General features: G+C 37.7%; 1 protein-coding gene across 5 annotated transcripts in view; it reads left to right on the top strand.

Annotated features, from left to right (window-relative positions):
- Positions 1–24,249, top strand: part of TES (testin LIM domain protein) — a 101,508-nt gene that overhangs the window by 3,935 nt on the left and 73,324 nt on the right. The window contains exon 1 of one of the 5 annotated variants that reach the window (XM_072652972.1): positions 12,847–13,133. The exons of 3 other annotated variants lie outside the window; for them this stretch is intronic. In XM_072652972.1, coding sequence (XP_072509073.1) covers positions 13,107–13,133 — 27 coding nt within the window. In that variant the 5' untranslated portion in view covers positions 12,847–13,106. Of the gene's footprint in view, positions 1–12,846; positions 13,134–24,249 lie in introns of those variants that run through there. One more of the 5 variants, XM_072652978.1, reaches the window with a different exon arrangement.

The raw sequence follows: 24,249 nt of genomic DNA, 5'->3' as shown, positions 1-24,249 counted from the left end.
ACTTGCTTCCTTTACACTTCACACAATCTATATTTATCATCCAATTGTCTATCCCCACCATTTGGTATATGAAATCAACTCTATAATATACTCTACTCTCAAATCCTCATGTCCCTTGTCCTATCATCATTCATACTTTTCTAAACCCCCAAACTGTACTGCTCCCATGTTTTTACTCCTTAGCAACTATGTGCTTGCTGCTTAAAAAAGTTATAAGAAATCATGAATTAATGCCATCTAAATTCAACTGAGTCTCTACTACTCTAAAGCATAAATTCTATTTTCCTTTAATTAGTTCTCTATCACACTCTGAACAGAATCTATTCCAAACCTTTTTGTGTCTCCTCAAAACTCCCATGGTACCATTTCCTCCTTTCCCCCTCACCCCACCAATTTGTACAAGAACTTGATCTCATACTTCAAAAACAACAACAGATAAGACCATTTTCAAAGAACTCCCCCTTTCCCTTTTCCCCTTTCTCACCTGACATAATTCAGATTTCTCCCTCCACTACCTCCTTCCAGTTTCAGATGAAGAAGCGACCTTTCTCCTTGCCAGGGCAAACACCTCTACATGTACCCTTGACCTTATACCTTCTGTACTTCTCCAGCAAATTGTACTCTCTATCATCATCATTCTCTCTCTAACCTAATCTTCAATCTCTTCCTGTATACTGGATGTTTCCCTTACCTTTAAAAGTAAATTCTCATTTCACTCACATTTCCTGAAGCAACAGTAGAATTCACTGACTTCAGAGTAAGAGGTGGAAAACAGAAACTCCAGTGTGCATAATAAAGATATCTGGGGTAAATGGCTGGATGTAAAACTCTAGTGGTCTGAGGTGGCCTTGCTAGGTAGAGTAAGATAGTTCGATAACTCACGAATCATTAAGCTCCATCTAGCATTCCAAAGTTAAGTGGGAAAAATATTTTCAAGCACTGGGGTCATTATGTCCTGATTTCTGGTCAGGAGGGCTCATCTAGAGAGAGAAGCAGGCAGCAACAAAATTGACAGCAAGAAGGGTGGAGGGCTAGATTTTTATGGGAAGCATGATCTGGTCAAGTGATTTGGGATAAGTTAGATATAGCGAGCTAGTTGAATTGGTACTCAGTCTCTCATCAAAAAATGTCAACTACTAAGAAACCTCATTCTTATATGTAACAAATACTTCACTTAAAAAGAAAACCAGAAGGTATTCCATACTTTTCCCTAAAAATAAAATACCTAAATCACTGGGAAATGAATTTAAACTCTACCACTTTCAAACAAATCACTCTTGAGCACATAGGTTTTTTTTATAAAATACCCTAAAATACATACATACAAATCTATATCTTTTGTATATACGTATACTTGGTGAAAACTGACAGCACAAAAAATGAAATTGACTATATCTTAACAAACAGGAAGTGACTGTTTACTGACATAGGGATAATATCAGAATTGACTGTCTGTGTACAGTCAGATTACATCTCCACCCCAAATGTTCAAGCAGACTATTTGTGCCTGACCTGTGGTAGAGTCTTTCAACATTGTACCGGACTGAGAAGCCACAGTTGAACACACTGTACCTTGACCTCACCATCATGATGTCATTTATCCTCTATAAGTATGAAGGACCACCACCACCAACAATCAGAATTGATTCTCTGTATGCAATCAGATTACTTTAACAGTAGGGCAGACATCAAAATCAACATCAAATTAGATTCAACCTGTGCTATTCAAACAAGCCATTGATCTAAAAAAAAATGGGAATGAAACGAGGTAAAGACACTGACCTTGATAATCACCATTTCCTACAAAAAATTAACTAACCTCCTTAAAGCTTTCCTTCATATGCTCAGGTACAATTAACCTATATTTTCATCAAGCCCTTCCCTGTTAAATTTATCATAGTATGTTTACTGGTTTTACTCTTCTCACATTCTACCTTGCACTCTTTGTATTTGATATGTGCTACATTTAACATGATAGGTTGTAGGCTCCTTGAAAGTGGCAATAGTGTTGCTTTTGATCTTTCTATCTAGAGTATTTTGTACATAATAGGCTCAAACTTTACATGTAGTAAGGGGAGAGATAATTTGACTACAGAAAGACAGGGTGAGGGATTCTATTCCAAGTATGGCTATGTATATGAACAAGGAAAGGCACAGGAAAAAAGAAGGAAGGATGACAAGTTTAACTAGAACACAGCTTACAGACAGATTTTCAACAGCCTTCAACTCCAGGTAGATTGAGAAGCTCAAATTTTATTCAGTAGTCAAGAGGGAACTAATAAAAATCTTTAAATACAAGACAGGCATTGTCATGGCAATGCAATGGAAAAAGATCATGGACAACATTATAGAGGACATATTGGAAAGGGGGATAGATAAGGAAAGAAAGACAGTTAAGTTATTACAAAAAAAAGATAAAGGTGTGAACTAGGACAGTTGAAGGGGATAAGTCTTGAAAAAATGCATAAAATAGTTTCAAAGTTAGCCTAAACACAATCCAAAGATGATCAAGCAAAATCAAACAATAAATCCATTTAATTCAAAAGGGATTTAAGTTATATATCACCACAAAATTGGCATTTAAAGGAATATGAATGATATCTTAACAGAGTTAGGAAAAAAGGAGGATGGGAAAGAAAGATGGTGAGTTTGACTAATTTGAATGGAACACAAATTTCAAAAATACCTGTCAAATTTCAGACTGCAGAGGTATCATCTTTAATGCACTTTCCAAAGCCTGCACCCTTTCAAAAGTCGTTGGAAAAGTGGTCAATCCCATAGATAAGATCTATTTCATTTCTAATTTCCATTTAAGGGAATATTCAGTGTAACAAAACCTATCAGCTTAATCAGGCACTCAATCAAAGAATTAATAAACATCTTTTAGAATAGTTAAAATGTTTAGTGGAAGAAATAACACTGTTTGGAAAAGAGAAAGAAGGTTCAGGCCAGAGGGAAGACAAGAAGACAGCTCATTTGTCATAAGATACACACTATTACACTTCCAACATTCAAATGACACTGCCATAGGCCCCAGAGTGGGATGGTTGACTCATAATGTCTCATTTCACTATAAAATGGACTAGATAGATTCTGAGGGAAACAAAAAGCCAGCCGGCCTTCATCCACTAATCCTGCTGTTCTAATCTCATGCCTTGTTTGTGAAAGGGTTACTAGTTTGGTATGTCAAGAGAATGTTGTAGTTATAAATTACCTAGATTTTTACAAAGCGTTTGACAAAGTCATGTCATTGTCTCTGAAAAGGCATGGGCAAGAGGATATTATGATAAAATACCTTCAAAAATAATTTAATGGTCAGGCACAAAGAGTATTTGTCAGTGATTGGATGTTAAATAAGAAAGTGCACTGGCCCTGTGATACTTAACGTTTTGTCAGAATCTTGGATAAAGGCCTGTATGAGGATCAAAGGAGAGAATAATTCTAAAGTGCTTAGCATCGTGCTAGGTGCGTAGTGTTACATAAATGTTAGCTGTTATTATTAAAAGTCAGGTCTAGGTGTCACTTTTAACTTATTGGTCAGCATTAACCGTATGTTTTACTGTAGGCTTTTAGGATTTAGAACTAGAAGATCTTAGGGTTTATCTGGTCCTACTCTCCTCATTTTACAGATGGGAAAACTGAGATCAGGAAAGGTCAAGTGACCTCCTAGATTGGGGTGGGGAGAACCTGCAGCCTCAAGGCCACATGTGGCCCTTGGCCCTTTGACTGAACCCAAACTTCACAGAACAAATCCCCTTAATGAAAGGATTAGGATTGTAAAACTTGTACTCAGTCAAAGGGGCACACTCGAGAACCTAGAAGGCCACAGATTCCCCACCTCTGGACTAGATAGTAGAGGTGGAATTCAAACCCAAATTCTCTGACTCCAAATTCACTGATTGAACTACTTACTAGTCCGTAAACATGCTTTGTCATCTTAATAAACTCTTTTTTAATGATCTATACATACATGGAAGGTATCCTTAAAGAAAACACAGGATGAAACAGGCAAGCCTTTGAAAACATGAACCAGATATTGCTCCCTGTGTTGTTTTCTGATTTTAACAAACCAGTTGACTGCATGAACTTTTCTCAAAAAAAAAAATGTCTCCCATATTTATATTGACAAGATCTCCTAATATTCAACAACAGAAATTACTTTGTTCAGTGACTTGATACTAACATTGGGACTTCTACACAAAGCATGCTCATCAGTATTTAGGAGGATATCTTGCACTGAGTCCAAGCAAAATAAGTTTTTCCTATGGAGGATTATATTCTCAACATGTTACTATTTGCTAATGACATTGTATTAATTATACTGAGTCCTGGAACGTTAAAAAGTTCTCTCAGCAAAATGCATAATTATTCAAAGGAAATTGTTTTAACAATCTACACCAGAAAAATAAAGTGGATGAAAATGAATATTAGCTCTGATAAGCAGGTAGAAACATAATTCTTTTAGTGACTGGTATGTATATATATATATACTTACATATTTTGTATATATACATATATATGTATGTACACACAAACACCAATATGCTATATGTAGCATAGCAGTGGATAAAGAGTTGACATTGGAGTTAAGAACTTTATTCACGCCTCTAATGTCTAACATATATTATCTATATAATCTTAATGGAAAAATCACTTAGCCTCTCATACAGCTCTCTAAGATTATAAGTTGCAGAGCAGGTGCTGATTTGCCCTGGTAGAAAGAATTTCTCATTGACATTTTTTTTTACCAATGAAATCACCTGTCCGGTTAAACAAACAAACAAAAAAAACTGTGTGTGTGTGTGTGTGTGTGTGTGTGTGTGTGTGTGCATGTGTCTGAGAGAGAGCTAATAATGTACAACCATAACTTAAGCTGGTGTTGTAGAAGGACAATTAACTAGGAGCCAGGATTACATAAAATGGGGAAAATGAGGTTTATCACATTTTACTGTGCTTTCAAAAATCACAAGTTACCCACTATTCCAAAGTCCCTCACTTCAGTGTCAACAATAATGAAGCTTCATGGTTGTGAATCATACAATTCCACAGTCTCAGAAGACAGAATGCGATCCAATAGGCACTGACAATATGATTGGGGAAAATTGAATACTAAAATGTAATTTTATTGTAACAGTAGGAAACTCATAAAAATTATAAGTTCTAGGAAATTATATAGATGTATAATGTGTATATTTTATACATAATATATAGATATATTGATTCTGTATTCCTAGATGGTAAATATACAATCAATACATTTATATAGATAGATTGGACAGTTCCCTGAAACTTGTAGTTTCAAAACTGTAAATGGTTAGTTTGCACCGTTTGTGCAGCAATGTATTTCGGCCAATTTGTGTTTATTTCTTAGTCATTTTCTTTGTAACTGCTGTTTGCTATGCAACTGTCCTTGAAGTACAATCAGACCTTCATCTCTAAACTGCTAATGAGCAGTCAGCAGGTGCGATAATAAAACAGCAAGGTCCCCAAAGAAGTGTTAATACATACTTAACACTTTTCCAAGCAGTCTCCTAGGGCCAAACTAACAATAGGGACTTTGTCAATATATATAATAAGGAGCAAACATGCTTTCTTTCTTACCCTACAATATTGCCACCTATTTCCCAGGTGCCAAAAAATTATGAAACTATGTTGAAAAGTAGCAATTATAATCATTGCAGTCTTAAGGCCGGCAAATTTAGGATGTCAAGAGCTGAACGCGACAGAAACAACTGAACAACAACATTTATATGGTGCTTACTATGTACTAGGAACTGTTTTAAGTATGTTATAGTTATTATATTTCTTGACTTCTCACAACAACCTTGGAAAATGGGTGGTCTTGTTTTGCAGATGAGGAAATAAAATTAAAAAGAGAGTTAGTGACTTGTCCAGGGTCACATGACCCATGTCTGAGGCCAACCTTGAACAAGGCTGGTACTCTAAGCACTGCACCACCTAGCTGCCTGCAGAGGATTCCCAAATCTCTTTCCTCAATTCGAACCCACCACCAAACCCCCATAGTCATCTGCCTGCAGGACACATCAAACTGATTACCCCACTGGCACCTCAAATTCTATATTAATTAAATTAAATTTATCTTTAAATTTAATTAACACATTAAAAGCAAATTCTCTTCTCTCCTAATCCTACTTTTTCTTCTACTGTCACCATTACTGTGTTACTATTATGTGTAACATGGGTGTTATCTTTCTTGCTTTTCTTTTCCCTCACATCTCTTATCTAAGTAGTTTAGTTATCAGCTTCAGTGGATTCCACATCTACATTTCTTGCACTCCATGACTTTTTATTTCCATGGTCACAATCCTAATATAGGCTCTCATCATCAAAACTTTTGTAATATTCAGATGCTTTGGAGGTATTCTTGACCCCACTCTTTCCCTTCTAGTAGATCCTTCACAATTTTTCCAGATTGGACCATTATGTGACTCCTTTACCCAAGAAAATCTCCATGACTGCTATTACCCAATGACCCATTGAGAAATGACATTTAAGCTTCTATATAATTTGGTACCATTCCACTGTTCCCTTCTCATCTCAAATATTCCCTTGTTGCACTCTATATGCCTGTCAAACTAGCCTACTTTTTGCCCAACAAAACATACTGCATCCCTACATCTTTGTGCCTTTGCTTATACTATTCCTGATGCCTAGAATGCCATCTTTCCCTCTCCTTACCTATTAATTTGCTATCTATCTTTTAAAGTAAAACTCAAATGCCATTGGCTCCAGGAAGCCTTTCCCCACATCAGTTAACAACCTTCAAATCAATTTAAGAAGAATTCATTAAGTCCCTTTGAAGTAGCAGCACTGTTGTAGTAGGTATTGTCAATACAAAGACAAACATGACAACAATTCCTGAGTTCAAGGAGCTAACATTCTGAGCTCATTTAGCACTTAATTTTGTTCCTCTCTAATACTCTTATAATGTAATACTTCAAAAGCCTGTGATTTTGTTTCTGTTGGATTTTCTTTATAGCAACTCATTCAACAAACATTTATTAAGTGCCTAGTATGTGCCAGGTCCTGGGCTAAGTGCTGGGGGACAGAAAAAGAGGTAAAAGACAGTCTCTGTCCTCAAGGAGTTTATAGTTTAATGGGGGAGATAACATGTGAACAGATACATGCAAAACAGTTATATAGGATAAATAGAAAATAATGAAAAAGAAGGAAAGCATTGGAATAAAGAGAGATTATGGAAGACTTCCTGTAGAAGGGAGGATTTTACTTGGGTCTTAAAGGAAGTCAGGGAGATCAGGAGTTGGAGCAAAGAAGGCAGAGCATTCCAGGCAAGGGCAGACAGCCAGAGAGAATGCCTGGAGCTGGATATTAGGTCTCAAAGATTCATTCATCTGTGGCCAACCTGGTGATAGCCTCTCCAAAGTCAGCCATACTTGTCCTTAGACAACCTCTCACCATTCCCACGTGCTAGGACCTGTCAAACTTTAAGACTTTGTGGTTTAGCATTTGTTTTCTCTATACACACATCAGTGTGCTGGTCACTGGATTATAAGGCTTAATTAAGATACAATCTCTCTGCAGTTAGAATCTACAGTCTAGCCACACATATCACATAATACACCCAAATAACTACATGGAAGAATAATATTTTATTGTGTAATATTGTATACTATAAAGCTCTGTGCTGGTATCTTTACTGGATTATTAACTGCTTTAAGGTAGGGCCATATTTTATCTAAATATGTTATCTCCCTCAGTGTCTATCATAGAGTAGAAGCTTAATAAATGTTTGTCATACTGGGTTTGCATGATTTCTCCAGAAAAAGGTGGAAAATTCTCATAATTGTCACTTTATACCTTCTCAGTTCTCATGGCTTCAGGAATATATTTGGTCATATAATTGGCAAAGATTATAAGAGACTTGTGAAGAGTTGGTCAAATGGAAAAAAAAATCCTCAGAAGAAAACAACTTCTTAAAAAGCAGAATTGGCCAAATGGAAAAGGAGGTACAAAAGGAAACTGAAGAAAATAATTCCTTAAAAATTAGAATTGTGCAAATGGAAGCTAATGACTTTATGAGACATCAAAAACCAGTCAAACAAAATCAAAACAATGAAAAATAGAATCAAATGTAAAATACTTCATTGGAAAAACATCTAACCTGGAAAATAGATCCAAGAGAGATAATTTAAGAAACATTAGACCACCTGAAAGCCATGATCAGAAAAAGAACCTGGACAGCATCTTTCAAGAAATTATCAAGGAAAATTGCCCTGATATCCTAGAACCAGAGGGCAAAATTGTCACTGAAAGAATCCACTGATCACCTCCTGAAAGAGATCCCAATATGAAAACTCCAAAGGATACTGTAGCCAAATTCCAGAATTATCAGGTCTAGGAGAAAATACTGCAAGCAGCCAGAAAGAAACAATTCAAATATCAAGGAACCAAAGTCAGGGTTATGCAGGACTTAGCAGCTTCTACATTGAAGGATCATGGGACCTAGAATATGATATTCCAGAAAGCAAAGGAGCTTGGATTACAACCAAGAATCAACTACCCAGCAAAATTGAGCATAATCTTTCAAGGGAAAATATGGATATTCAATGAAATAGAGGACTTTCAAACTTTCCTGAGGAAAAGGCCAGAGCTGAATAGAAAATTTGATCTTCAAATATAAGATTCAAAAGAAGCATTAAAAGGTAAACAGGAAATAAAACAAGATGCTATTCAATAAAATTTAAAGTTTTCCCTACATGGGAAGATGATACTTGTAACTCTTGAGAACTGTATCTCTATTAGGGCAGTTAGAAGGAGTATTCATAGAGAATATGGGTATAAATTGACTTTGAAGTGATGCTACTCAGCTCTCTCACCTGTGATTCCATGAAGCTCTAGCAGGCACAGTGGCCATAACCCAGTAAACCATCTCAGAAGATGGGCTAAACTAGGTTGAAGGTAATCAACTGGCCTCAAACCCATCAATGAGTTGGTGAAGGGTGTCTACCCAAACATGTGAAGACTTCCCCTGGTAGAGTAGGCAGATATGAACAATTTGTGCCAACAGTCATGAAAGTAGCTGAAGCAGGTACCATGGAGCACTTAGAGCTTGGTCAGATAGCAAAAAATCCAAGGCCGTTTACTGCCTCCTGGCCCATTGCCAGTTATCTTGACTTCTGTCTCCCCACTGGACTTCTATGGCTCAGGAAGAGAGAGTGAGGCTGAAGACTTTGTGACTCTGCCTTAAATCAAATTCACTTGCAAGGCAAGACATCACCATGGGATGTCATTGGTCCTCTTTGAAAACAGATAGCAAGTAAACAGCATATACATATACATACATATACAGCTACACAATACATATTTTATATATGTGTATATATATAAGATATATACATATACATATATAATGTCCCCCACCTTAACCAGGGGGAAGATGTAGGAATGAGAGTTCCACTGACAGAAATAGTAAAGTCAGAAGGAAAAGGTTTTAGAAAAAGGTAATAAGCTTCTTGGTTTTGTCCCAACTGTGATATGTACTGATCTTTTTGAATATGGGCAAATCATTAAACCTGACCGTGCCCCAGGTTATTCTCAAGACTCTAAGTTGCAAACTAGTGACTGATCTGCAACGGTGTCACAAGTCGCTTCCCTCTACCAAAGAAATCACAGGTTCAGACTTAAATATACAAACGAATAAATACATGAATGACCTTGATTTTGTTTATAATCATTTGGAAGTGCTGGCAGGCCTTTGAGTACAGACCTCATAGAAAAAATAAAGTATTGAAATAAGAAGTTATCTACTTAGAAGGAGATTGCCAAGTGAGAGAATATGGAGAAAGAGGAGAAAAATGGAAAGTAGTATTTTACATGATTTGGATGAGGATGAGGCCACAATACTCATTCAGGCCCTTATCACCTCTCTCATCTGGACTATTGCAATAACCTTCTAATTGGTGTCTCTACCTTTTCGTCTCTTCCCTTCCAATCCATCCACCCAGCTATCAAGATTATTTTTCTAAAGTATAGGTCTGTCTGTCTGTCTGTCTGTCTGTCTGTCTCTCTCTCTCTCTCTCTCTCTCACACACACACACACACACACACACACACACACACACACACACACACACACACACACACACTTCCCCCGACCCCAACAGATCTTTAGTGGCTCCTTAATGAATGCCATCAGGATTAAATATAAGCATTTAAAGCTCTTCATAATTTTGCCCTTTCTCAGCTTTTCATATGCTCTGGCAACACTGGCCTCTTTACAGTTTCTCAAACATAACAGTTTATCTCCCATCTGCATTCTTTTTTACTAGGCCTAGATTGCTGAACCTCCTCATTCGCTTCTCTTTTATTCCCTAAATTCCTCTAAGACTCACCTCAAATCCCACCTAGTTCAGGAGGCATTTCCTAGTCTCTTTCCCCCCTCCTCCCACGGCCAGCTGCAGGAAGCTTAACTTCTCAAAGGCCTTCCAACAACATGTAGATATCTTGTATCTACCTAGCTGTTTACACTCTCCCATTATAATAAAGTAACGTTTTTTTTTTCCCCTTTCTTTGTGTTTTTGTAGTACTTAGCACAGTGCCAGGAATATAGGCAAAATTAACTATAAGGACTTTCATTTCTTACTCTGAAAGAACCGGAGACCATTTTCCTGGAAACTGCCAAATAACTGTCATGTATGGAATATGTGTTAATTGTACCTTGCTTTCATCCCTAAAACTATCTGAGGTTTCCCTACTTTTTCCTGAGGATAAGCTCATGAAGTATACTTAAGGGCTTAGAAGCTCCATAATACCTGTCATCATAGACTGTCCACATCCCCCTTATTAGCTAACCTTTGCTAACTCGGAAAAACATTCTAGTTTCAAACTCTCATTCCCTTCAACCAATTATTATTTTCAAAGATCCTGAAGGATAGGTCTGAAAGCAGATATAGCATATAACACCTTGCTTCCCAAAAAATGATATCTTGGAACTCTCCAAAATTTGGGAGCATGTCTGTACTTATCTTGATACAGATGGGACTTTTCCTACATAAAAAGCTAACGCTGAGAAGTTGTCTTTAGATTTGTCATAGACCCCAGTTCGGGGAACTGACAAACTATCACCCCAATATGGACATAGATTTGGAGGCTTGTAGCATCCTGTTCCCATCTCCAGACATCTGTAAACAATATACTTTAGTTAATTTAATCTCCTTTGAATTCTTAAATCTTACACATGGGTTTCCTTTTCCTCTTCTGGGTGCAGATGCTTAGGTTATCCTTATTAATCAGACATTTGGAGAAGCATCTGCCAGCAAATGAAGTAATTAGAATAAGTAGGCAAAAATGATCAAGTTTCCTAGTTCACTATTAAATTCCTCAAGCTTATGGGGCTCTTATTGCAACTGATGAAATGAGTGGTCCTTTTTAGAAGGCTCTTCAGTGCCAGACTAAAATGCATGGAATTATCAGAGTCAATAAAGAACTTCTGAAGGCATTTGAAAAGTGGACTGAGATGTCAAGAACAGTGTTTCAGAAACATCAGTCCTGCTAGGGGGTGCAGCACCAACTGAAGCAGGGATTCTTCATTTTTGTGTGTGTCACGGACCTCTTACGCAACCTGATGAACTCTATGGACTCTTCAGAATAATGTTTTCAAATGAACTTACTATATAGGATTACAAAGGAAACCGGTTACACTGAAACAGTTATTTATAAATAATATGTATATATGTGTTTGTGTATACACACACACACACACACACACACACACACACACACACACAAAGACAACCCCCGGGTTTAGAAACCTTTGATGTACATGGAGAAAAGAAGAGGGCCCCCAAGAGAACTTTGGAGAACTCCTAAAGTTATAATACTCACGACCCATATGAGGGTGTCAAAGAGAAGATTTGATTACAGGTCTTTCTAACTCCCAAAACACCATGACACCACAGTACTTCTCAAATATTTACATAATTAAAGGTAGGGTGAGGGGAGAAACTAATTTATTGGATTCCAGGATACTTCTTGGTTTCACTTTTCCAGTACCCCTAATTCCCTTCTCTTTTAATCACAATGAGTTAATGGTTCTTTTTTTGTAATCACCAGAACTTTGCTTTTCTGATTGTTTTGCCCTAGTGGACGTCGCTTTGTTGTTTGTTTTACATCACTGGATTAGGACATAGCTTCTACAGAACTGGTAAGATACTAGTCACACACTGACCTGGGAAAGTTCAGTGTGAGTATTTTCACATGAGAGCATCAGGGACTTGGGACAAACATTACTTTCCAAGGCAGGGATACTTTCTCTACAGAGAAGTTCATTTTGGGCTACTCTCCCGGGCGTCCTTGTTACAAAGTAACAATCTTTTTGTTTTAAGAAACGAAAACATAACTTAGTCCTTCTTGCTTCCCGAGCAGATTTGCACAAAGGTATCATACTCTCCCTTCCCAGGATGGGTATTACGGAACAGCAGCTTTCAGGGGATTTCTTTCCCGGGGATAATAAATCTTCTCATCTCCTTTGTCTTTCTCTTTGTTTTCCAAGAATGCATCTTTTATTAAACTAATGACCTGGAAACAACACAAGTCCTTGCAAAAATTAGGGCCCCAGGGCCACCAACAGAGCAATCTGTCAGAGGAACCCTCCCCTCCTTCAGCGAGCCTCTGGGGCTGCATTTCAACTCCCAGGAGACCGGCTAAACCGAGGTTCGGAAACAGCCCGCAGGGGCCTCCCAGGTAGCCCCAAGTCATCTGCCCGAAAAGAGGCAGGCATACAACCGACCCGCCCCGCACCTTCCCAGCCACAGCTGGCCTTAGCCAAGGAAGGTATTTGAAGCGCAACGTGATTGGCGCGCCCTCGCAGCCCGCTGGGCAGTCATTGGCTGTCCCGCGCCTTTGTTTCCTTTTTTCCACTCCGCAGTCTGAGCCCCTTCAGGGCAGCGGAAGTTTCACTGCTTGCAGGGTAAGCTCGCCTCTGGGTCGGGACTTGCGTGGGAGCTGCAGCCCACACCCGGCAGATCTGGGCGCCTCTCCCAGGAGAAACCAGCCGAGCCAAGCCAGCTAAGGTCCCATCCCTTCATTCCCTAGGCTGGAGGGAGGAAGACCTGGGCAAGAGAACCATGGATCTGGAGAACAAAATGAAAAAGGTAAGGGAGGCAGGAAATGCATTCACCTGAGCTGGGCAGCGCCCCTGCAGCATCTCACCTCCGCGTCTCCCCCAGCCCCGGGCTTTTGACCAATCTCTTGCTCAGGGATAAAATCGCAGGGAAAATGCCCCCTGGAAGCTTGAAAGCCAACAGCACCCAGGTGTCCCGCCCGACCCGGCTTCAGGTACCTCTTCTGCTGGGGACGGAGGGAGTGGCTGACCTCTCGCTAACTTCCTTGAAACAAAAGGCGAGACTGGGAGGGAGAGAGAAAGGGAGGAAAGAAAGAAACTTCTTGGTTCTGCCTAACCGCATTCCGGTTGCTCGCAAGTGGCCATCAGCTCCCTAAGCCTTACGGGGGGAGCTCATTGGAAAGGGGGGTTAAGAGGAGACGCCCCGAGACCGGGGCGCATTCTTTTCCTGCCTCAGGAAATCTGTCTTGAGCTTTCGTGGTTTTCAGGGCACTGGTCTGAGAAGCCTGCGGAAAAGACTGAGTTTTTGATTCTTGTTCAGCCTCACGCAGGATTCCGGGACGGGGGCACTGATTTTTCATGAAACCTGCTTCTTGTCCCTCTCCTGGTTCATTTTTGGAAACGTGTCGATGGCTTGGCGCCCGCTGTTTAATTCTGAGTTTGATATCCCAGTGTTATCTTCAAAAGAAACCATGCTACCCTTTTTCTCCCGCTCCACTTGATGACAGTATGCCACAAACAGAGATTGTTAAGAAAGTAGCTAAGGGCTAGCAACTTTTTTCCTTTGGTTGAGGCAGGCTGTCAGTGATAGACTGGCTATAATCTTTCCAGACACTCCTGCCAGTACCAGTCACCTGAGAGGAAGAGGGGTGGGGACCAGCCCATGAGTCACAAAAAGTGGCAGTTCCAGGTTAAGCTCTCATTTGCACTAGGTGGAAGATACCATCTTTGGGAGTCTTAACAGTCTTTGTGCATTATAAATGTAAAAGTAGTCCCAAGTAGGGGGATTTCTGGGTGGAGGAGAAAATGGAAATTTTAGAGACCTTAATATTCTGCCTATCTCTCTGATCTATCCGTAGCAAGCAGTGTTATCTTTATTTTTAAAAATTAAATTTCTTTTACAATCAGGATTCCAGAAGTTTTTTTTTTTAAGTTTAAGGAAACCAAAGAAAATAACAACAGAACATTGCACAAACTTGTACATTCTGTGACTAAGCCACCACATAAATGGGAACATGAGAAACAGGAAGGCATATGAAAGACCTTGGGGTGTCTTGACTATGCTGATACCTTCCAGTATAACTACTTCTTTCAATTGTTTTAAAATCGATATTGATCTCTGCATTTACCTTTCTTATTGACAAATTTCTGTGCATGCTGGAAAGTTTTGCATGTCACTGAAAAAAAATTTACTAGTGACAAGGATATCTACAAAGCTTTTATTTTTGAAGACAAAAGCTCAGTTTAAAAAAAAAATTTTTTTTGCATTTTTATTTAAAGTTTTGAGTTACAAATCTGATCCCTCCCTCCTTTCCCTTCCCCTTCCCTCTCCCTGAGACTATAAGCAGTCTGAAAAAGGTTTTATATGTGCAATTATGTAAAACATTTCTATATTAGTCATTTTGTTCAAGAAGACTGGAATAAGAGAAAAAAATGAAAGTAAAAAATAGCATTTCAGTCTATATTCAGTCACTATCATTTCTTTCTCTGGAGGCAAATAGTATATGCTTTATCATTAGTCTTTTGGGATTGTCTTGGATCATTATATTGCTAAGAATACCTATGTCATTCATAGTTCTTCATCAAACAATATTGCTGTTACTGTGTACTATATTCTCCTGGTTCTCACCTCTCTATGCATCAGTTCATGTAATTCTTTCCAGTTTTTTTTTTTTTAAATCAGCCTGCTCCTCATTTCTTATAGCACAGTAGTATTCCATTACAATCATATACCACAACTTGTTAAACCATTCCCTGATTGATGGGCATCCACTCAGTTTCCAATTCTTTGCCATCACAAAAAGAGCTGCTATAAATCTTTTTGTACACATGGGTCCTTTTCCTTTTTTTTGGATGTTTTTGAGACATAGATCTAGCAGTGGTATGACTGAATTTTGCACACTTTTAGAGTCCTTTAGGTATGTACAGTTTTATAGTCCTTTGGGAGTAGTTCCAAATTGCTCTCCAGAATGTTTGGATCAATTCACAATTCCACCATTAGTGCCCCAGTTTTCCCACATCCCCTGCAACATTTATCATTTTCCTATTTTGTCACATTAGCCAGTCAGAGAGATGTGATGTGGTATGGCAGAGTTGTTTTAATTTGCATTTCTCTAATCAATAGTGATTTACAGCATTTTTTCATATGACTATAGACAGCTTTGATTTCTTTGTCTGAAAACTGCCCACCCATATCCTTTGATCATTTATCAATGGGGAACGACTTGTATTTTTACAAATTTGACTCACTTACCTATATGAAGATATATATATATATATATATATATATATATATATATATATATATATATGAGAAATGAAGCCTTTATCAGAGGTACTTGTTGCAAAAATTTCCCCCCAGTTTTCTGTTTTCCTTATAATTTTGGTTGCATTGGTTTTGTTTGTGCAAAAACTTTTTAATTTTATATAATAAAAATTATCTATTTTACATTGTGTAATCTCTATATCTTCTTTGGTCCTAAATTCTTCCCTTATCCATAAATCTGACATAAACAATTCTATGCTCTCTTAATTTGCTTATGGTATCACCCTTTATGTGTAATTCACATACCCATTTTGATGTTATCTTGGTGTGTTGTATGAGATGTTGGTCTATACCTAGATTCTGCCATACTGTTTTCCAGTTTTCCCAGTTTTGTCAAACAATGAGTTTTTGTTTTGAAAGCTTGGATCTTTGGGTTTATTATATACTAGATTACTATGTTCATTTAGTATAATGTAACTTGTACCTAATCTATTCCACTGATCTACCACTCTATTTCTTAACCAATACCAGATTGCTTTGATTATTGCCACCTTATAATACAGTTTGAAATCTGGGGCAGCTAGACTACCTTCTTTTGCATTTTTTTCATTGATTCCCTTGATATCCTTGAGCTTTTGTTCTTCCAGATGAATTTTGTTACTTTTCCTAGCTCTACAAAATACTTTTTAGATAGTTTGAATGGTGCTTGTCTAAGCTCAGAGAATATCTGCTACTGACCAAAGCAATACAGTAATCCTGTGTTTTTGTCAGTAAGTAAGATCATCTAGAGGGGGAGCACAAAGGATTGTTATGCCAAGCTCAGGGCACAGCTTTCTTGCTGGGCCTTAGCTCTGGAAGACAGTGTTTCCTAATAGTATCTTGACAGCTGCTCGTGATACTTTTCCGTGATCTGTGAGTTATGATTGTTTTGGCTATGATGTTCCTAGGAGTCTTTATTTTGGGATCTCTTTTAGGTGTTGAATGGTAGATTCCTTCAATTTCTGTTTTGTTCTCAGGTTCCAATAAATCAGAGCAGTTTTCTTTGATAATTTCTTGAAAGATGTTGTCCAGGCTCCTGTTTGTTCTATTTGCTCAGTTGCTTTCCCAATGAGAATTTTCACATTTTCTTCTATTTTTTTCACTTTTTTGATCTTATTTTTACCATATCGTGATGTCTCATAGAGTCATTTGTCTCCACTTGTTCAGTTCTAATTTTTAAGAACTTATTTTCTTCAATGAGCTTTTGTACTTCCTTTTCCATTTGGCTGATTGTGTTTTTGGGGGGAGTTACTTTCCTCTGTAAATTTTTGTTTATCTTTCTCATACTCTTTTTTCATGATTCCTTTGAATAACTCTCATTTCTTTTTCTAATTTTTCTCCTTCTCTAATTTGCTTTAAAAAATTCTTTTTTTTTTGGGTCTAAGAACAGATTACATTTTTCTTTGAGGCTTCACTTGTAGCCTGTAGTGCCAATGTGGTACCCACAATAGCTGCTATGGGTATGCAGGCATATTTCCAGGGTACAATTGTACAATACAAACCTTTTTCCTCAAAGACAAAACCAAAACATTTATTCAGCTACTAGAAAGCCAATTCCACCGTGACAACATGGAAGTTTGTACACATTGCCAATAGAGAGAGGACCACCATTCCCAAGCCTTCCCTCCTTCAGGTTACTCCCAAAACAAGCTCCCTTGGGCAAAATTCTCCCTTTTCATCCAGGCTACCTGCTTTGCTCTGCTCTGTGTGCTGCCTCTCTCTCAACCCCACCTCACTTTCTCTTCTTGCTGTACTCTTTCACCAAGCTCCTCTCTCCTTGGGCTTTCTGTGACTCAGGCTGGGGCTGGGCCAAAGCTCAAAGCAGGTCACATGACCTATTAAGGGGCAGGAAAGATCTTCAAATTACCTTAACATTACATAGCCATTTTGACAGTATTGCCCTTTTCTAAGTTTATGCCTTGATCCTTCCTGTCACTATAGTATCTTCCTATAGTCAAAAGCTCCCCCACAGCTTTTTTTATTTTGCTCATTTTTCTCTTTTGTGACTTACTTAGTGTTTTCATGTGAGTCGTGTTCTGGTCCAGCATTTTGTGCTGGGGCTCTGGATCTTATTGCCTTTCACTGGGCTTTAGGGCTTAGATGCTTACTTTCTCCATAAGGTAGGTTTCCCTTCTGGCTTGTACCGGGGGTTGTACTTCCCTGTTGGCCTCCCCAGAATGCGGGCTTTAGTTGCTTTTCTGAGGTGAGGGCTTTGCTGCTACACTGCTATGGGTACAGAGTCTTTCTGGTGATGGCCTTGGAGGAGTTATTTTGTTGTGGATCTGCCCGAGGGGCAGGGCCCTGCTGCTGAGTTGCTGGTAGGCCCCAGGGGTGGGGTCTTGCTGCTGACCATCCCCAGGGTGAGGCTTCACTACTGGTCAGCAGTGGGGTCTAGGCTTCACTGCTGGCTTGCCCTAGGCCAGGCTGCTGCTGTTCTTGGATCTTGCCTCCCCTTCCACTCCCGAGCTTCTATGCCTGATCCTAGATCAATTCAGAGGTGGTTTTCCGGTTGTTTGAAGGGGAATTTGGGAGGGCTTCAGAGGGTTCCTTCCTTACTCTGCCATCTTGGCACCAGAAGTCAAAAAGATCACACATTTCTGTGGTCTTATTGTTGGCCAGATATATTGACTGAAATAGATAGTAATATATTTTTTTTATAAATATAAACATCTAAGGCATGTTTTGAAAACATTTTAGAACAGATCCAGTCATTTGGAGGGCAAATATCCAGTGTATTAGTAAATAACTGAACCAGCCACGAAGACATTGACCTGTTATTTATAAACAGCTAGGTAGCATTACAGTTTTTTGAAGAAAGATTTACAATATGGACCCTGACACCACATAGTGTCATGGTGTGGTCAGTTTTTTTCCTCTCTGGTTCTCAACACTCAAAACTTACTTTTTATACTCTGAATTCTTTATTGAAAATTGTACAGCTTCAGAAACAGTTATTGAAGTAGCCCAAGGTTGAAGTTTATTGCCAAACTAAGTTTTCCTGATAGATCCCAGAAATCGTTACTAATAGATTTTTCAAGCTACTTTGCTTCCATCTTTTCCATACCTAAACTCCCCTCTGCTTTCTTAGTTTTTGAGACTTCCAACTGGGAAAAGAGCCAAACCCACAGTGTCTTGCATTCCCATTTGGAAACAGAAACCCCGCATATCTCCAAAAAGTTTTTAAGAAAATGGAAAGTAACTCACAGGTTGAAGACCCTTGGCTTAGGTGAAGGGGCTTAGTAGGTTCAACTTTAAACTCAAAATGTGAACCTACATTCCCTAGGGGGAAGTTTTCTTTCAGCAGAACTCTGGTCAGACTAATCTGTCACCATCAGTGCCTTCTCTTCATTCTATTTTTTGTAGCCCATCAATTTCACAGTATTGCTTCTTGACTTAAATGCATGAGAAACAAAGCAATTTTATTGTCTTGAGGAAAACCAGCGCTGAAGTTGGCATAAATTATCAAAACAGTGCTACTGCATCATTATAGACTCAACTTGATGTTCCATTTTAAGACACTTTTGACTTTCCTAGGCCAAAATAAGAGGACCAGCATCAGTGATTCCATAAGGAATCTTGATCAAACCATGGAAGAATCTACCTTCTTTTTTCCATTAACCTTTTTGTTCAGATGAAGAGCATTTAGCCTGGTGTTTTATTTTGTACACCTCCTAAGTGGTGTAAAACAGACATACCTTAGTATTCAGTGTCACAGAGTTAGAAGCTGAGCAGTAAAGTGATTCTCTCATGCTAGGATTAGTTAGAAGCCTAAACCCATGGCCACAAACTCCAGATTCTTTAGTTCTCCTGGAATTTTGTTGCATCTTGTATCATGTTTAAAAATTAGTTTGGAGAAATCTCAGTTGTATAGAGATTTTTTGCTATAATGGTATGTCATAGTAGGATTTACCATATGCAACTTGCCCATTTTATGCCTTTTGGCCTCTTTGTGAGGAGTTTTTTTCAGTCTCATCAATTTGTGTAAGCACAGTCCACATCTGATTGGAAAAAAAAAAGCCCCTGACAAGTCAAAACCAGAGCCTCATTTTGTGGTAAATAGAAAATTATGGCCCACATCCAGATGCTTCCCCCTTTTTTGTCTAGACTATCTTTCCCTGGGAGCCATTTTTTAAAAAAAATACAAGAAAAGAGAAGGAGATTCCTTCCTTCATACTAGCTGGAATGACTACAGGTTTTTTTCTCCTATCTTGTACCTTCCAATTGCATTTCTTTTTAGCTTTTTTTTTTAATCTACTTCCTCCTCTCTTTTTTTCTTAGAAATGGAGTTTTAGAGAAAAACATTATCATATTTCAAAAATGCTATAAGCAACTTGATATTTTACAGTTTGAGTTTCATTTGGGATACCCCGTTATCAACATCTTGTGTGCATTTCCTAGCAATTGCCCAAAGTGGCACAGGTGGCACAGTCTGTATTTGAATTCTCTTACCCCGAGTCTGGCATTTTACTGTACTCTGCATGTGTGCTGTCTTTGAACACATTGAAGTATTTATTTTTCTATGTGAATTTGGGTAAATCACTTCCATTCTCCTGATCTAAGCCTCTTCCTTTGTTACATCATGGGGGAGGAGGTATGTCTAAGTTATTTTAAGTTTTTTATGTTCCAACATCCTAGAGAGAAATTAAAAAACAAGAATGTAATTGGAACTTCTTATTCCTGCTCCCTTGTTTTGGGAAGCAGGGAACCATAATTACTAGGACACAGATCCCAGGGGTTCCCTATTTCCCCTTCAGGCTTGACTGTGTCAATGATATGTAAAGCAAAGAAGGAATTGAGCATGCCCTGTTACCCATCCATCTTCTTTCTAACACAAGCATGGACAGCCTGAGGAAAAGATTCTACCTTGTCATGTCTACTGAAAACATCGTTGGGGTCCAGGTTTTTTTTTCCTCATTGTCTTTTGGTTTATGATGTTCCTCCTCTTTTCTACCTACTGACTACCTTTCTTGGCATCCTTCGAGACTCAGCTTATGTGCCAACTTCTTAGTGTCCTCAACTAGGAAATGAAGATATGAGGGGTTGGACTAGATGACCAATGAGGCCCTTTCCAGCTCTAATTCTTGGATCCTTTGACCTTAAAGCAAAATATAGGAACTTTGACTGTTTTTTTAAAAAAACTGGAATAATTTTTAGTCATAATCTGTAAGACACAAGCTTAGTGATAGGGGTCTCTCACAAGCAAGAATGGAAAGGAATTACAGAATCAAGGGTCCAAACTGTTGTATACCTGGTTTAGAAGGTTGCCAAAACTAAGATAATATGGTACAACTGTAACTTGGGAAGCCTTGAAAGGAAATCACCCCTTTCAGGATTAAGACTCATTCAGTACTTGCTGTACTGTGCCCTTATATGGGAATACATGAGGTCTGTGTAATTTAGAATGGTGGAGCTCACGTCATGATTTAGTATATCTCGATTATTGTTTGAAGCATGTAAAGTTAATTAAATTGTTCATGATTATCCAGCTAGTTCATGTAGGAAATGGGATTGGAACCCAGGTTTTTCGGATCTCAAATTCATTACTGTCTTTATACCAGGCTGTTTCTGAGCAGGTCCTTACACTGGATTTTGAATATAGTTTTATTAAATTAATTGCTGCCTTTTTTTCCTTTCTATATAGTAACTTATAGGTGCAGGGCACTCAGCTGTGCAAAACTTGAGACTCAAAATGAAATAGCAACACACAGCCCATATTTTTGCCTTGTTTCCCAATAAGGACTAGTTAAAAGATGCAAAGCTGAAAATGCCCATGTTTCTTTTATAACATAGCTAGAAATAGAGTGGAGATCGGTGATAGCCAAGGTAGGCAACTACCTTTAGAATGAGGAACATGTTTTAGCAATACTTTATGAAAATATACATATTTTGAAGTTCAGAATGTTCTCCGTCGTGTTTATTTTTTGATAAATCAAATTTCATGTGTTATGATTGAAGGCTGAAAACCTCCTGTGGACATAGTAAACCTAGAGAATTCAGTTTTTAAACTTTGCCACAGAGACAACCATATTCTTTGTTCCAGCTTTGCGTAAAACAGAAATATGATGTGAGGTCTGGGTTTCTGGACTGAAAATCAAGGGCTTGAGATTCTGAATCATTAGAAATCTGAAAAGTCTATTTAAAAAGAAATTAAACAGATTCTATGTAATGTGGCCATTCTAGCTTTTACATGTTAACTTTTTTAACTAAAGTATGTTTCTGCATAGGCTGAGTAGTCAAGAAAACTTAAATTCAAATCCAGCCTTAGACACTTGCTAGTTGTGTGACTCTGGACATGTCTTTTAACCATTGGCTGTTTAACAGCATTTACCACAGAGGGGTGTTGTGAGGATCAAATGAGACAATATATGTAAGGTATTTAGCACAGTGCCTAGCAAATGTGTACTTTTTAAATGCTTTTTTCCTTGCTTTTTTTTATTCTTTTATTTAAAAAATTCATGACCAGCACTGGGTTCCAATCCCTCATAATCAAGACTCTATAAACTACAATGAGGAAATTAGAAAAAAACCAACTGATTATTATAGTATTTTCATAGTGTGAGATGATTTAGAGTATAAAGAAAGTAGATTTAGAGTAGAGTAGAAAGTTATCTTGGAGATCATTTGATCTAATCCCCTCATTTTACATGTTGCATCCCAAAGCTCATAGAGGTTAGGTGACTTGGTCAGGGTCACACACGTGTTAAACGGCAGAGGAGAGATTTGAATCCAGGTTTTCTGTCTCCAAATCCAGCATTATTTTTTCCCACAGTTTATACTGGTTTTCACAACTGATTTTGAAAGTTCTCTTTAATGTTTAGGAGGGTTATCATAGATAATAACAAATACAATTTACTCATAATTTTTTTCTAAAATTTTCAGCAATGATATCTTTATAATGTTATAAAGATTATGTAGGAGGTATTTTATTATATTACATATAAAATATGTATTATATAATATATAACACATTACATATTATTATCTCATTATTATATATTATATTATCATGTATACCATAACATATCATATATCATAGTATATATTAGATATAATATAAAAGTTATAATTTATATAATGTAACATATATATTATATTATACATGATCAAATCATTAATTAACTGATTTATTCTTCAAGACAGCAATAAGAGGGTTGAGTATTTTACTCACAGAATTTCTGTTCTAAAGGAGCTTCAGAAGTTATTGCACCAAGCCTTCCACCCTTAGGCATTCACAAATTTAGAAGAATATCTTATTGACTGGAATTTAGTTGGGCAGTTTGCGCCATCAATTAACTCTTTTCATTGAGCTTACTAGCTCAATGTTCTCAGTGTTATATTGCAAATCATATTTTTTCTTCATTTGACTCAAGCCTGATCACTAGCGGTTCAGTTGGTGATTCATGCCCTTAGCTCTTTGTTATAGGCAGGATATGATACTTTATTTAGGATATCTTAGTAATCAAGAAGTTATATTTTTTTTGCTACCCAAAATGAAATTGAAAATAAATGAGGCTTTAACAAGACTGTCAAAATTTCAAATAACACATAAGTGAACAGATCTTATCAACGAAGCTCCTATTACGTGTCAGATGTTGTGCTATCTATAGAGTATAACCTCACACCCACAAAGTATATATCCCAGGAGCAAGGTTCATTTTATCTGAAAATGAATACCTTACAAAGGAGTCACCAGTCACTTTGGGGTTACATTTCCTGTTTGCAACCATAATGTTTTTGTTTGATTTCTACTACCATGGCAACTGAAATTATGATAAAAAAATCTGCCCTCTGAATCTTCAAAGCACATTATAATTTGGGTCATTTTTGGTTTAAAAAGGTAATGACAGAGAGCTGTGTAATTTCTGAAGAGTAGATATATTCTTAATTTATGGGAAAGTAGAGACTAATAAGGGAATTTTTTAAAAATTCAGAATATTTTCGTTGAACAAAAATTTGATTATTTCTCATTTTAGCCTCATTCTTTGAGGGAACCTTCAAAATCAGGAGAGTTTTCTCAAAAGTTTTTAGTAGAAATTAGATCCTGAAGAGTTCAGGCCTTTTAGCTATTCATACTAAAATATTCTGGTTTTTTTCTACGAATAGATGCACTAGAGGCTAGACCATAGAGAAGTTTCCACTCATTTTCACATAAGCCATATCTGCATGTAGAAAATAATAGGGAGGACATAATACATGGCCAACATGTAGCTTATCTGGTCTTCAATTTCTTCCTGTGTAAAATCAGCACGTCTAGATGATCTCCAAAAATGCTTCCATTGTGAATGTGCCATATTTGGCCGCATCCTGTATCTACACAGTCTGTACAAGCTGTTTTATTTTCAAGTATTTTTTAAAAACTATGTTCAATTTATATCTCCTTGATTTCCTTACATTTGCCCTTCTCACCTACTACTCACTGTGCTTTACACTCCTTCTATGCCCATGAAGAATATAAGCTTTGGGGGCAAGTAGAGTTTTGTTTTCGTCTTTATGTACTTTTGATTTAGCACTGCCTTGCATTTAGTTGGTACTTAATAAATTAATTGACATGAATCATTCAGTAGTCAAGAGAAGGGAGAAAAAGGACCCTTAGAGATCTTTGCTTGTTCCCAAATTGTCTCTA

This window comes from Notamacropus eugenii, chromosome 3 (assembly GCF_028372415.1).
Source record: "Notamacropus eugenii isolate mMacEug1 chromosome 3, mMacEug1.pri_v2, whole genome shotgun sequence".
NCBI lineage: Eukaryota > Metazoa > Chordata > Mammalia > Diprotodontia > Macropodidae > Notamacropus > Notamacropus eugenii.
The sequence above is the reverse complement of the archived record's forward strand: the minus strand, read 5'-3'. Positions and strand labels throughout refer to the sequence as shown.